Raw genomic sequence first — 13,751 nt, 5'->3', positions numbered from 1 at the left:
ACATGTTGATCATTAAGAGGCAGGAAGATTGACTATATATGCATATGGCAAATTATGCCCATTTTGCCAAATCAAAACCTTAAGGAAGATTTTCCTGTCCTGTGGACTGGGAAGCCCAATAACAGTCACCCTGAAATTAACAATGATGAAGATAGCTTATCATCCTGACTTATTTCTGCCTGATTATTTGTATAATAATTCTGAGTTTTATCTAGAAAAGGCAAGAGTTGGGCAGATGAAGACAGAAAAGGGTATAAGGACATGGGAGAAAAGTGAAGAATGGGACAGAAAGAGAAAAGCCATGCAAAAGAGAATAAATATGGTGATTGCAATGGGGGTGTAAACAATGATTATGCAAGGAAGTTACTCTGGAGAAGCAATGGGTAAGACTATGGAAAGTATAAGGTAGGATCATGGAGAGTGCTCCTTAGAAATATTAGGTTTGGTTTGATAGCCAATAAAGAACTATCTATAGTATTTTAGCCTACATTGTTTTTAGTGATATATTAAAGTAATGTTTTAGGAGAAAAAATAGCTAACAGTTACTGAGTGCTTGCCCTGTTCCAGGCAATGCGATACAATAATGATGGTTAAGAGGGTGGCCTTGGAAATTGGTTGGAGTTAAGGTCTAGTCCTGACTCTGGAATTTATCAGCTATATGACATTGGGAAAATTACTTATTTTCTTGAGTGTCAGTTTCTTCATCTGTAAAATTGTTGTAGTAATATCCACCTTTCAATGCTGTTGTATGGATCACATCGATTGAAAAAAGGGAAAACTTGTGGCCAGAGAACAGTTAGGAAAGTATTACAATTATTGAACCTAGACAAAAGTGATTACACCACTAGAATGGAGAGGGAGGAAAAACTGCAGAGGAAAAGTAAAGAATTAGGACAGATGACTGACTGAAAGTTTTTTTATTTCTGTTCATTTGACATAATTTGGGAAAAAGAAATTCTACTCTGAAGTATAGGGTTCCTCTCTGGACATTATCAATTGTTTATACATTTCCTTAGAGCTAAATATAATCGTCCGTTCCCTCTATTCATCATTTCAACATCTCTGCAACATATAATTTAAATTTTCTTTTCTTCAGTCAGTTAAAAAACAAAACAAAACAAATCATTCACTTTCTTATACTGTATTTTCAATTTTTTATTGTTTGCAATTTCTTCCTCCATTATTGAGTTTGCCAGTCAGGCCTCCTACAAATTTTCAGAGACCATGTTCCCTATCATAACAAAAAGTAAAACTCAAAAAGAAAACTGGTCCTGCCATTTCTGGGTTTAGGGAAACCTGAAACTTTTCTTAAGTCTTCTGTGGCTTTGCTCACTTCTTCAATGCCTAATTTCTGTGACCAGCTATCGTCGGAATAATCATTACATAATAGGAGTCTTAAAATGCACAAAACTTTGAAAGCATGGGCTTTCTTACTAGTGTCTGATTCAACATAGGGAGTCTTCATTTAAGGAAGATCTGTCTTATTTGCATACATTTCTGAGCAGGAAGTTATGTGCAGAACTTTCAGTTTCTGTGGGAAAATGTCCTTCATTCTAATATAATTTAATACAATGCTCCCTTTTGCTTTTTTTTTTCTTTCTCCTCTGCCTCCTCTTGCGGAGAGAATCGTCAAAAATAAATGTTTCAACAGATCTCGCGGTGCAATTCGAGACTCCCTATTTTAAAAAAATAGAAATGATGCAAAGGAGCCTGTATTTTCCAGGCTTTGGGACTGGGACTGCAGTATTCTGAGCTCAGTGAAAGCAGTCAAGGGAGGAGGCGGGACTCTGGCGAGTTCCCCTTCCACCCTCCGCCCCCCTTTCTTCTTCCCACCTCTCTTCCACTTCTAGCTGAATTCCAGCATTTGCTGCAGTTTCTCTCAAGCCCTTTGCAGGACCCAAACAACAGCGGCCATTGCTCCCAGGATGGTGATCCGTGTGTATATTGCATCTTCCTCTGGTTCAACGGCGGTAAGGAGGGTGGAGAGACCACCTTTGTTTTCCTACACACCAGGCCCCTGCTGCTCCAGAACCGTAAAATTGCAGAAGTTCATCTGGCAGCCACTACTTAGGAAGACACACGGTCTTCCAACCGTTTTCCCCTTCTCTTTCTTTCCTTTGTTGCTTCGATTCCATTTTTCTATGGAGTTTAGCTTTGTTTCCATTACGATGGAAGATCACATTTCTACGTTGAAGGAAAAAGAAAGTTACTGAATTTTGGTAAATGGGAGATGGTGGTATTGGGTTTTTAAGGTTAGGGGAAGGAGTCAAGTAAAATCACACACTGGTGAGTTTCAGGAGTGGGAAATTTGACATATGTGCTCTAGGTACTGAGATGAAAGGCAGGCATGCACTTCTGTAAAGATGTAAAACGTGCTGATGACAATTGAGTGGAGGCCTACTGAAACATTGTGATTATTTTTGAAGTGAGGCCCGTTTAATCAAAGAGTTATTTTGCCAGTGTGTAGGAGAGTGTGTTTTAATTCAGTTTAAAGAGTGTTAGAACTAGGCAGAATGGGGGCGGGGGGGATTGAGAACAATGATGCAACGTTGTGGGTTTTTTTTTTAAACTAATGTGACAAAGGACCTGTTTTTTCCTTCCATAGTGTTCCTTATTATGAATTTTTCCCCAAAAAGACATAACTTCTAACAGTTTCTAACTGCTTCAAATATATTAAGAACTAAAAAGGGAACTAACAAGTAAGCAGTTTCTTGTGTAGTGGCAGACTCCAGTTGCTGCTTCTTCAAATGATAGGACAGGTCCCTTCTGGGATCATGTACTTTTAATTTAGAGTAAGAATTCTTCAGCAGCTGTGGGAAGGAATAAGATAAACTGGGGTGCAACCTGAGTGTATATCCATGATAAATGAAAGTGCCTGTTTTTCACAACTCAAAAGAAAAGCTAAAAGTAGCAAGAGTAGATATGTGAGTTCCTGATGTAGGATGTAGTAACTGCCTCCTTCTTCTGGGCTTTGGAACAGCAGCTATTTCATATTTTTACTGTTGTTTGTTTTGTTTATTTACCCCTAAAATGGATTTGGGATAAAACTGAAGGTTAGGTGAAATCACAAAAACCTTGAACTTTGAACTTTGTCTTTTCTGGCCACCATGCATGGGTATGTTTAGACAGTTTTCAGACAGAATACTTAACATTACAATTTTTGAGGAAATTTAGGTTGAAAACCTAAAACTTTTTATATTGCCTTTGAACCTTACCTCATGAGCTTCTTGCTTTATTATTATCCACTTATATTAATTATGATATTTCAGAGTAATATTTGAGTTCCTCAGAGTCTCACACCCAACACAGTAATTGTAAAATTTTAAAGACCAGCTTAATAACTTTAGTTAAATTCCTGATCAGAAGTTAGTTTCATTTTAGGTGATAGGCATTTCCAATACTACTATTTATTCTTTGCTTTCTTGCTCATCTACCCCTCCCCCAAAAGCAGATTCAAAAAGAAACTCCTTTCAAAATTTCTATTAAAGAACAATTGTATTTCTCCCTTTGTAAAGACTTAGGGTTCTAAAAGCCTTAAAAAAATGACTGCTATCTCTTTTTACGTATGCTGTTAGACTGGATTGCTGAAGACTATACAAATAGGAAATATATGCTATTTATGTTTTGTTTCAGTTTTTTTATCTTATGAGTTACTAGAAATTTGTGTGTTGTTTCAGTAATTATAGTTCTTATGAGCTTGTTATCAAAATTACACATATAGGGAAAATAAATTTTTATTTTTTAAAAAGCATGAGTATTTTTAAATAGTACTAAAACAGGAAAAAGCGAGTATACTTCATTTATAACATAAATGTGCACTATTCAGGTTGCAGTACTAAGGTATTGTCATTAAGACTTCTACCATATAGTTTTTAACACACAATTTAGAGATTTGGGGGCAAAAATATTTTTTAATTTATTTATTGGAGTTCAATTTGCCAACATATAGCATAACAACCAGTGCTCATCCCACCAAGTGCCCATCACCCAGTCACCCCAACCCTACGCCCACCACCCATCCACTACCCTTTGTTCATTTCCCAGAGTTAGGTGTCTCTCATGTTTTGTCACTCTCACTGATATTTTCACTCATTTTCTCTCCTTTGCTCTCCATTCCCTTTCACTACTTTTTATATTCCCCAAATGAATGAGACCATATAATGTTTGTCCTTTTCCGATTGACTTATTTCACTCAGCATAATACCCTCCAGGTCCATCCATGTCAAAGCAAATGGTGGGTATTTGTCGTTTCTAATGGCTGAGTAATATTCCATTGTATACATACCCCACATCTTTTTATCCAATCATCTTTCTATGGACACGAAGGCTCCTTCCACAGTTTGGCTATTGTGGACATTGTTGCTATAAACATCGGGGTGCAGGTGTCACGGTGTTTCACTGCATCTGTATCTTTGGGGTAAATCCCCAGCAGCGCAATTGCTGGGTCATAGGCCAGTTCTATTTTAAACTCCTGGAGGAACCTCCACAGAGTTTTCCAAAGTGGCTCCACCAGTTAACATTCCCACCAACAGTGCAGGAGGGTTCCCCTTTCTCCACATCCTCTCCAACATTTGTTGTTTCCTGTCTTGTGAATTTTCATCATTCCCACTTGTGTGAGGTGGTATCTCATTGTGGTTTTGATTTGTATTTCCCTGATGGCCAGTGATGTGGAGCATTTTCTCATGTGCTTGTTGGCCATGTCTATGTCTTCCTCTGTGAAATTTCTGTTCATGGCTTTTGCCCATTTCATGATTGGATTGTTTGTTTCTTTGGTGTTGAGTTTAAGAAGTTCTTTATAGATCTTGGATACTAGCTCTTTATCTGATACGTCATTTGCAAATATCTTCTCCCATTCTGTAGGTTGTCTTTTAGTTTTGTGGATGGTTTCTTTTGCTGTGCAGAAGCTTCTTATCCTGATGAAGTCCCAATAATTAATTTTTGCTTTTGTTTCTCTTGCCTTCATGGATGTATCTTGCAAGAAGTTGCTGTGGCCAAGTTCAAAAAGGGTGTTGCCTGTGTTCTCCTCTAGGATTTTGATGGTATCTTATCTCACATTGAGATCTTTCATCCTTTTTGAGTTTATCTTTGTGTATGGTGTAAGAGAATGGTCTAGTTTCTTTCTTCTTACCCAGCACCATTTATTGAAAAGACTGTCCTTTTTACAGTGGATGGTTTTTCCTGCTTTGTCGATTATTAGTTGACCATAAAGTTGAGGGTCTACTTCTGGTTTGTCTATTCTGTTCCATTGATCTATGTGTCTGTTTTTGTGCCAGTACCACACTGTCTTGATTACCACAGCTTTGTAGTACAACCTGAAATCTGCCCCAGCTATGGTTTGCTTTTTCAATCTTCCCCTGGCTATTCGGGGTCTTTTCTGATTCCACACAAATCTAAAGATTATTTGTTCCAACTCTCTGAAGAAAGTCCATGGTATTTTGATAAGGATTGCATTAAATGTGTAAATTGCCCTGGGTAACATTGACATTTTCACAATATTAATTCTTCCAATCCCTGAGCATGGAATATTTTTCCATCTCTTTGTGTCTTCCTCCATTTCTTTCAGAAGTGTTCTGTTGTTTTTAGGGTATAGATCCTCTAACCTCTTTGGTTAGGTTTCCTCCTAGGTATATTATGCTTTGGGTGCAATTGTCAATGGAATTGACTCCTTAATTTCTCTTTCTTCAGTCTCATTGTTAGTGTATAGAAACGCCACTGACTTCTGGGAATTGATGCTGTATCCTGCCACACTGTCGAATTGTTATATGAGTTCTAGCAATCTTGGGGGGAAGTCTTTTAGGTTTTCTATGGACAGTATTATGTCACCTGCGAAGAGGGAGAGTTTGACTTCTTTGCCAATTTGAAAGCCTTTTATTTCTTTTTGTTGCAGGATTGCTGAGGCTAGGACTTCTAGTATTATATTGAATAGCAGTGGTGAGAGTGGACATCCCTGTCTTGTTCCTGATCTTAGGGGAAAGGCTCCCAGTGTTTCCATATTGAGAATAATATTTGCTGTGGGCTTTTTGTAGATGCCTTTAAGATGCTGAGGAATGTTCCCTCTATCCCTACACTCTGATGAGTTTTGATCTGGAATGGATGCTGTATTTGGTCAAATGCTTTCTATGCATCTATTGAGAGGATCATATGATTCTTGTTTTTTCTCTTGCTGATATTATCACATCGATTGCTTTACAAGAGTTGAACCAGCCTTGTAGCCTGGGGATAAAACCCACTTGGTCATGGTGAATAATCTTCTTAATGTACAGATGGATCATATTGGCTACTATGTTGTTGAGAATTTTTGCATCTGTGTTTATCAGGGATATTGGTCTATAATTCTCCTTTTTGGTGGGGTCTTTGTCTGGTTTTGGAATTAAGGTGATGCTGGCCTCATAGAATGAATTTGGAAGTACTCCATCTGTTTCTATCTTTGTGAACAGCTTTAGTAGAATAGGTATGGTTTCTCCTTTAAACGTTTGATAGAATTCCCTGGGAAGCCATCTGACCCTGGACTTTTGTGTCTTGGGAGATTTTTGATGACTGCTTCAATTTCCTCCCTGGTTATTGGCCTGTTCAGGTTTCCTATTTCTTCCTGTTCCAGTTTTGGTAGTTTTTGGTTTTCCAGAAATGCGTCCATTGTGTCTAGATTGCCTAATTTATTGGCATATAGCTGCTCATATTAAGTTTTTTAAATCGTTTGTATTTCCTTTTAATTGGTGGTGATCTCTCCTTTCCCATTCATGATTTTATTAATTTGAGTCTCCTCTCTCTTCTTTTTAATAAGGCTGGCTAATGGTTTATCTATCTTACTAATTCTTTCAAAGAACCAACTCCTGGTTTTGTTGATCTATTCCACAGTTCTTCTGGTCTCGATTTCATTGAGTTCTGCTCAAATCTTTATTAACTCTCTTCTTCTGCTGGGTGTAGGATCTATTTGCTGTTTTTCCTCCAGCTCCTTTAGGGGCAAGGTTAGCTTTTGTATTTATAGTTCTTTCCAGTTTTTGGATGGATGCTTGTATTGCGATGTATTTCCCCATCAGGTATGCTTTTGCTGTATCTCAAAGATTTTGAATGGTTGTATCTTCATTCTCATTAGTTTCCATGAATCTTTTTAATTCTTCTCTAATTGCCGGGTTGACCCTTTCATCTTTTAGGAGGATGGTCTTTAACCTCCACGTGTTTGAAATCCTTCCAAAGTTCTTCTTGTGATTTAGTTCCAGTTTCAAATCATTATGGTCTGAAAATATGCCAGGTAAAATCCCAGTCTTTTGGCATCAGTTAAGACCTTATTTGTGACCCAGTATGTGGTCTATTCTGGAGAAAGCTCCATGTGCCCTTGAGAAGAATGTGTATTCAGTTGCGTTTGGATGTAAAGTTCTGGAAATATCTGTGTAATCCATCTGGTCCAGTGTATCATTTAACGCTCTTGTTTCTTTGGAGATGTGCTTAGAAAATCTATCAATTGTAGAAAGCGCTGTGTTCAAGTCTCCAAGTATAAGTGTATTATTATTTAACTATGTCTTAACTTTGGTTATTAATTGATTGATATACTTGTCAGCTCCCACATTCAGGGCATAAATATTGATGATTGTTAGGTCCTCTTGTTGGATAGATCCTTTAAGTATGATATAGTGTCCCTCTTCATCTCTTACTACAGTCTTCGGGATAAACTTTAGTTTATCTGATATAAGGATGGTACCCCTGCTTTCATTTGAGGACCTTTTGAATGGTAAATGGTTCTCCAATCTTTTGTTTTCAGGCTGTAGGTGTCCTTCTATCTAAAATGAGTCTCTTGTAGACAGCAAATAGATGGGTCTTGCTTTTTTATCCAGTCTGAAACCCTGTGCCTTTTGACGGGGTCATTAAGCCCATTCACACTCAGAGTTACTATTGACAGATACGAATTTAATGTCATCAGGATACCTAATCAGTCCCTGTTTTTGTGGATTGTTTCCTTGGACTTCCTCTTTCTTTCACCTAGTCCACCTTATTATTTCTTGCAGATCTGGTTTGGTGGGCACATATTGTTTCAGTTTCTTCCTATCTTGGAAGCTCTTTATCTCTCCTTCTATTCTGAATGAGAGCCTTGCTGGATAAAGTATTCTTGGCTGCATGTTCTTCTCATTTAGGGCCCTGAATATATCCTGTCAGCCCTTCCTGGCCTGCCAGGTCTCTGTGGAGAGGTCTGCTGTTAACCTAATACTTCTCCCCATAAAGGTTAGGGATTTCTTGTCTGTTGCTGCTTTAAAGATCCTCTCTTTATCTTAGGAATTTACAAGTTTCAGTATTAAATGTCGGGGTGTTGAATGTTTTTTCTTGATTTTAGTGGTGAGGATATCTCTGGATGCCAGTTTCCCTTCCCAAGTTAGGGAAGTTCTCAGCTATGATTTGTTCAAAACGTATTCTCATACTCTGTCCCTTTTGGTGCCCTCTGCAACCCTAATTAAAGGTAGATTTTTCCTTCTGAGGCTGTCCTTTATTTCCCTTAACCTTTCCTCATGATCTTTTAATTGTTTTCTTTTTTTTTCCTCAGCTTCCTTCCTTGCCATCAACTTGTCTTCTATGTCATTCACTCGTTCTTCTACCTCATTAACCCTCATCATTAGGACCTCCAGTTTGGATTGCATCTCATTTAATTGATTTTTAATTTCGGCCTGGTTAGCTCTAAATTTTGCAGTTATGAAGTCTGTTGAATCCTTTATACTTTTTTCCAGAGCCACCAGTAGCTTCATAATTGTGCTTCTGAACTGGTTTGCTGACATCGAATTGTAATCCAAATTCTGTAACTCTGTGGGACAGAGGACTGTTTCTGATTCTTTCTTTTGTTGTCAGTTTTTCCTTCTAGTCATTTTGCTCAGTGCAGATTGGCCATAAACAAGTTGTAGTGAGAAAAGGAGAACAAGAGAGAAAAAAGGGGTGGAGGAGAAACAAACAGAAAACAAAAAACAAGGGGGAGTATCCTCTGATTCTATATACTGTAAATCCCTCGACTTCCCCTGGAACTTTCTAGCGCTGCTTGATCAATTACTTGCTTTCCCCCTGTCCTTCCAGCTGGTTCTCTGGGGGATGGGCCTTCTGTGCTGATTCTCAGGTGTGTGCACCTAGCGGAGCTGTCCAGCCCCCTTCTAGGTGCACGGCTCAGTGGGAGCTGTTTATCCTGTGAGGTCCCTGCTCCCTGGTGGCCCGGCTCAGTCCCAGGTACAAGGTGACACCAGGAGGAACAACAGTAGTGGCGGCGGCCATCTCTGCAGGCCTGGAATCAGCTCCCACAGTAACTACTGCAGCTCCCAGTCCGCAGGGGCCTGGATGCTCTCGGGGCGGGCGGGGGGTGGGGGGCGCTGATCTGCACAGCTCTGGGCCGTCTGTTGGCAGGAGTGTCCTTGCTGCCCTGTGTCCTCCCCACCTCTGCCTGTCCTGTGGGGAGCACCGGATCTTGGGCTGTGTCCCCCAGCGCCTTTGGCTCTGGTGCCTGCACCACTGGAATTGCATTCCCGTGGCGGCGGGGCCCCCTCCTGGGGAGCCGCTGCCCCCGCCGCTTCCTAAGCTGCTCCCGGGGCCCTGCTGCCCTCCAGCCTGGAGTGTCCTCGCTGTCCTGAGCCCTCCCAGCTCCATCTGTCCCAAAGGGAGTGCAGGATCCTGGGATGTGTCCCCTGGCGCCCTGGGCTCTGGGGCCTGTGCCACTGGAATTGTGCTCCCGGGGCCACACAGTCCCCTCTGTGCAAGGCCGCTGCCAGACCTGCTGCCTGTGCTGCTGCCAAGGCCCCGCCGGGTGCTCGCTGCAGCCCTTTAGGGAGCTCGGCAGTGGTTTGTGGCGCACTCTCCCCCGGGGCGCAGTTCCTCTGTTAGTGCCCCTGGGAGCCTGAGGGCATCCCTGCCCCTCCTGGGATCCTACTCCAACTCCCTGCAAGCGCCTTTCTATCCGGAAAGATTGGTGAAGCTTCTGCTTCTCCGGGACGGGGCTTTCCTGTCCTGGAGTCACTCGCCCCGCCTTAGCCTGGCTCCTCACGGGGTGCTCCACCTTGGATGCTTTTTTATTTCTTTATTTTTTTCCATCTTCCTGCCTTGATAGAAGCGCGAACTTTTCTCACTGTAGCATTCTAGCTGTTCTCTCTTTAAATCTCAGGCTGAATTCGTAGGTTTTCAGGATGATTTGAAAATTATCTAAGTAAGTTGATGGGGACAGGTGACTTGGGGATCCTACTCTTCCACCGTCTTGCCCCACCTTCTTGGGGCAAAAATCTTAATGGGAACCCAATGATTGCTCAAAGTGAGACACTCTTATAAGTTACTAAGATAAGTTATTAAGTGTAGTTCTCTGAATAGCATTTAAAAGAAAGCTTTTGGTTTTGGATTGCTAATCTTTCACTGGCTTCTGACTCTTCCTAATGGTTGTTATGAAAATAACCAATATTCAATGTTTTACCAGGCACAAGAGAATATATAAGTCCAAAACGATATTAATCTTTTCTGTGCTTATTTCAGGACTTATTTTCCCACATAGCCTGATCAAAAAAAAAAAAAAAGTTTTCAAATATTTACTCAACTCTGCCCCAATACTGGTAGCATTTGGTTCTCAAAAATGTAGAAATGAAAACAGGCGTGTTGGTTTTTGTAATAAATTTCTTGAAAGCCATAATAATAATAGAAACACTTAAGTGTGTCAGGTACTATCTCATTTTTTGTTGACAATTCCTAGTCCTGTGAATTAGGTGTTATGATTATCTCTATTTTTAAGATAAGGAAATACAGGTCCAGAAAGGTTAAACAGCTTTCTCAGGGTCATATAAATAGGATGTCACAGAACTTGAATCCAGCACAAGCTGTTTGAATACAATAACATGTATTTAACCACCAAGAAATACAATGTCCCAGTGATGCATGTAGAGGAGGCATGAGAAGATAAATGTGAACATGAGGTGAGAGGTACAGAAATGACTGGAAGAATTGGAAGAATTGCCTGAGCATATACATATACAGGGATTAGAAAAATGAGCTGATGTGGAGGAGAGATAGTATATCTGAAATTGAATGTCATTAAGTGGAGTAAATGACTGTTCACTCAAGGACAGGGGGATAGAGAAGACACGCCCATTTGGAATTGTTTTTTGTGTCAAGGTATAGAAAGTCAGGCCTGAATACTGTTTCTTTTTGTGGAAACTATTTAGCAGGAATACAATTCCAAAGTTGTCTGTCTATAGGGGGTGATTTCTGCCTGTTCAGGACTGTTTGTGTATGTCTTGACCCACTGTAACACAGAAGTATATAACATTTTTTTGCTGTTGTTGTTCTTGTTGAGATTGTAATGCCCTATAAATTTATATTTAATGGAACAGGAACAATAAATACAGACCCTGTGTAACTTAATAAATTTCAGTAACTTTTAACAAAAATCAACATTAGTCTTTGATGAGAACTGCTAGAATGATGATTGCTTGGAGAATTTTAACTGGTTTGGGAGGTTTTTTTCTGATACTTCTTTTCTCTGGACTCATCATAATCTCCATCTTATGGTCTCTATGCATTCTAGGTAGGGTTAGTGTAAAATGTTGAGATTGTGGTAGATAGATGGTTTCTGTGGGTTTTATTTATGAAATAACTTTTTAAAAATTATCTCTTTTATGACTGCTAAGACAATTATCCATGTGCAAAATGAAATATACATTTCTTTATGACACTATTCACTATACAAGTTATAAAAACGAGTAAATAAATGCTTGTGATTGCCAAAGTATGAGTCACTAGTCACAGTATTATTTTCATTTGGATAATATACATGTGGGATAATAAACTACAATTCTTCATCTATATGATTCTCAAGTAATTGTATTTTAGGTGGCAGAATATTTTGCTTCTCTGACCTTATATTTATAAATTGAACATTGTTTTGATGTATGCTATGGTCTTTGTTATAACTGTCAAAATTTGTTTGGATGCTATTTAAAAGTATTCATAAACTACTTAAAGGAACAAAATCAGAAATTTTTCATCATATGAATGTTTAGAAATACTTTTTGGTTCTAAATGGTGGAAAATGACGGCATTCACCTGGTTAATGCAGGAACTCAGTATCAGTGGTTTCAACTTGGTGCCCTATGTTTGATGACTGACTTCCTTAATTTCACAGCAACAGTGGCAGTTTTTGGAATAATTTGGCCCAACTTAAAGAGGCTTGGAAATCACAATTATCAGCAATGATTCTTGGGCATTTAAGAGTCAAATGGTTTTAGGGAAGAATGTATCTTGGAAATTTAGTATAAATTTAGATTTATGAGCTGGTAGAAGAGAAATATAAAATGGGTTTATCTCTAGCTCAAAGGCTAGTTTCTGTATTGAGGAGAAGTTCTGAACAATACACCATAAGATCAATTCTCCCCCTGGATTGACCTGTAAAATAATAAATAGATTGAAGCCCCAGATGCATTCAGGTCAAATGTTCTAATTCTCTGTAGTTAATCCCTAAATTCTTCTCTAAGATATATATTGTACAATTAAACACATATCTTTTACAGAAATATTTTCTGCTAGTTAATTGAATTATCAAGAGTGAATGTAATATTTCATTTCTTACTGATAAAATTAAACATATTGAGATTCTGTTGGAATCTCAGACTATGACCGTCTGTTGCTTTCAGTTCTTCTTTCTTGCCTACCAGAAAGTCTTTTAAACCTAGTACTTAATTATTTCCTCCAATCCAGAGCAAGATTAAACAAATGTATGTTTACATCTGTAAATATGTATGTCTAAGGGACTATGTCTAAGACCCAGAAACATTAGGTATATTGCTTAAGATCAAAAAGTTTCAAGTGCGGGGATCCCTGGATGGCTCAGCGGTTTAGTGCCTGCCTTTGGACCAGGGTGTGGTCCTGGACTCCTGGGATCGAGTCCCACATCAGTCTCCCTGCATGGAGCCTGCTTCTCTCTGCCTATGTCTCTGCCTCTGTCTCTTTCTCTGTGTCTCTCATGAATAAATAAAATTTTTAAAAAAAAGTTTCAAGTGGCAGAACTGGGATTAGAACCCAAGTTGTTCTGGGGGCACATGGGTTCCTCAGTTGGTTAAGCACCCTACTCTTGGTCTCAGCTCAGGTTTTGATCTCAGGGTAGTGGATTCAAACTCCATGCTGTACTCCACACTGAGCAAGGAGCTTGCTTAAAAAAAAAAGAAGAAACCAAGTTGTTCGGACTCCAGAACCCACTCCTAAATACTGTTATTTACACATCCTCTTAATGTATAGTTATTAAACAAAAATTGTCAATAGTACATTAAACTCTTGTCATGTGACTATGAACCTATAACTACTATTTAAGACTGGATGATACATGAAAAGATAGAAAAAGACTGGAATATGCTTAACCAGGCAAATGTGTCTTCTTCATCCATAATCTGTACATGAGAATTAGGTGGGACTGGGGAAAGTAAAGAGGTTGGTTAGTAGCATCAGTTTCAGATATATTTTAGTTCTTTTATTTTTAAATAAAATTGCTTATCCAAGGACATATTTTTAAATAGCATTTGTGCCATGTATTGAGTTCTTTTGACTCAAATTCTCTTCCCTGAAAAGTATTTTCATGTTGTCATAGGCTAATATAATTTAAAAGTGGCTTTTTATGATTCTGTAAATTTTCTAAATTCATTAGCAAAGCAACAGTGCTATGACTTGTAAACTCTGATTATGGATTCTAGTCTCTGAATTCTGTCCCTTTGGCTTAGTCCTTTCTGGAAATGAGACACTATCAGAGTTGGAGTTAAAGCCAT

The 13,751-nt window shown here is 39.0% G+C and overlaps 1 protein-coding gene across 4 annotated transcripts in view; it reads left to right on the top strand.

The window, feature by feature from the left end:
• Positions 1 to 1,709: 1,709 nt before the first annotated feature.
• The window catches only part of SH3BGRL (SH3 domain binding glutamate rich protein like), a 356,563-nt gene continuing 344,521 nt past the window's right edge, over positions 1,710 to 13,751 (top strand). For 2 of the 4 annotated variants that reach the window (XM_077888998.1, XM_077889000.1), the window contains exon 1: positions 1,711 to 1,970. In XM_077888998.1, coding sequence (XP_077745124.1) covers positions 1,926 to 1,970 — 45 coding nt within the window. In that variant the 5' untranslated portion in view covers positions 1,711 to 1,925. Of the gene's footprint in view, positions 1,971 to 13,751 lie in introns of all 4 variants that reach the window. The other 2 variants (XR_013374934.1, XM_077889001.1) reach the window with 2 other exon arrangements.

This window comes from Canis aureus, chromosome X (genome assembly GCF_053574225.1).
Source record: "Canis aureus isolate CA01 chromosome X, VMU_Caureus_v.1.0, whole genome shotgun sequence".
In the NCBI taxonomy this organism is placed as follows: Eukaryota; Metazoa; Chordata; class Mammalia; order Carnivora; family Canidae; genus Canis; species Canis aureus.
Note: the sequence above shows the minus strand (reverse complement) of the source record. Positions and strands in the feature narration are given on the sequence as shown.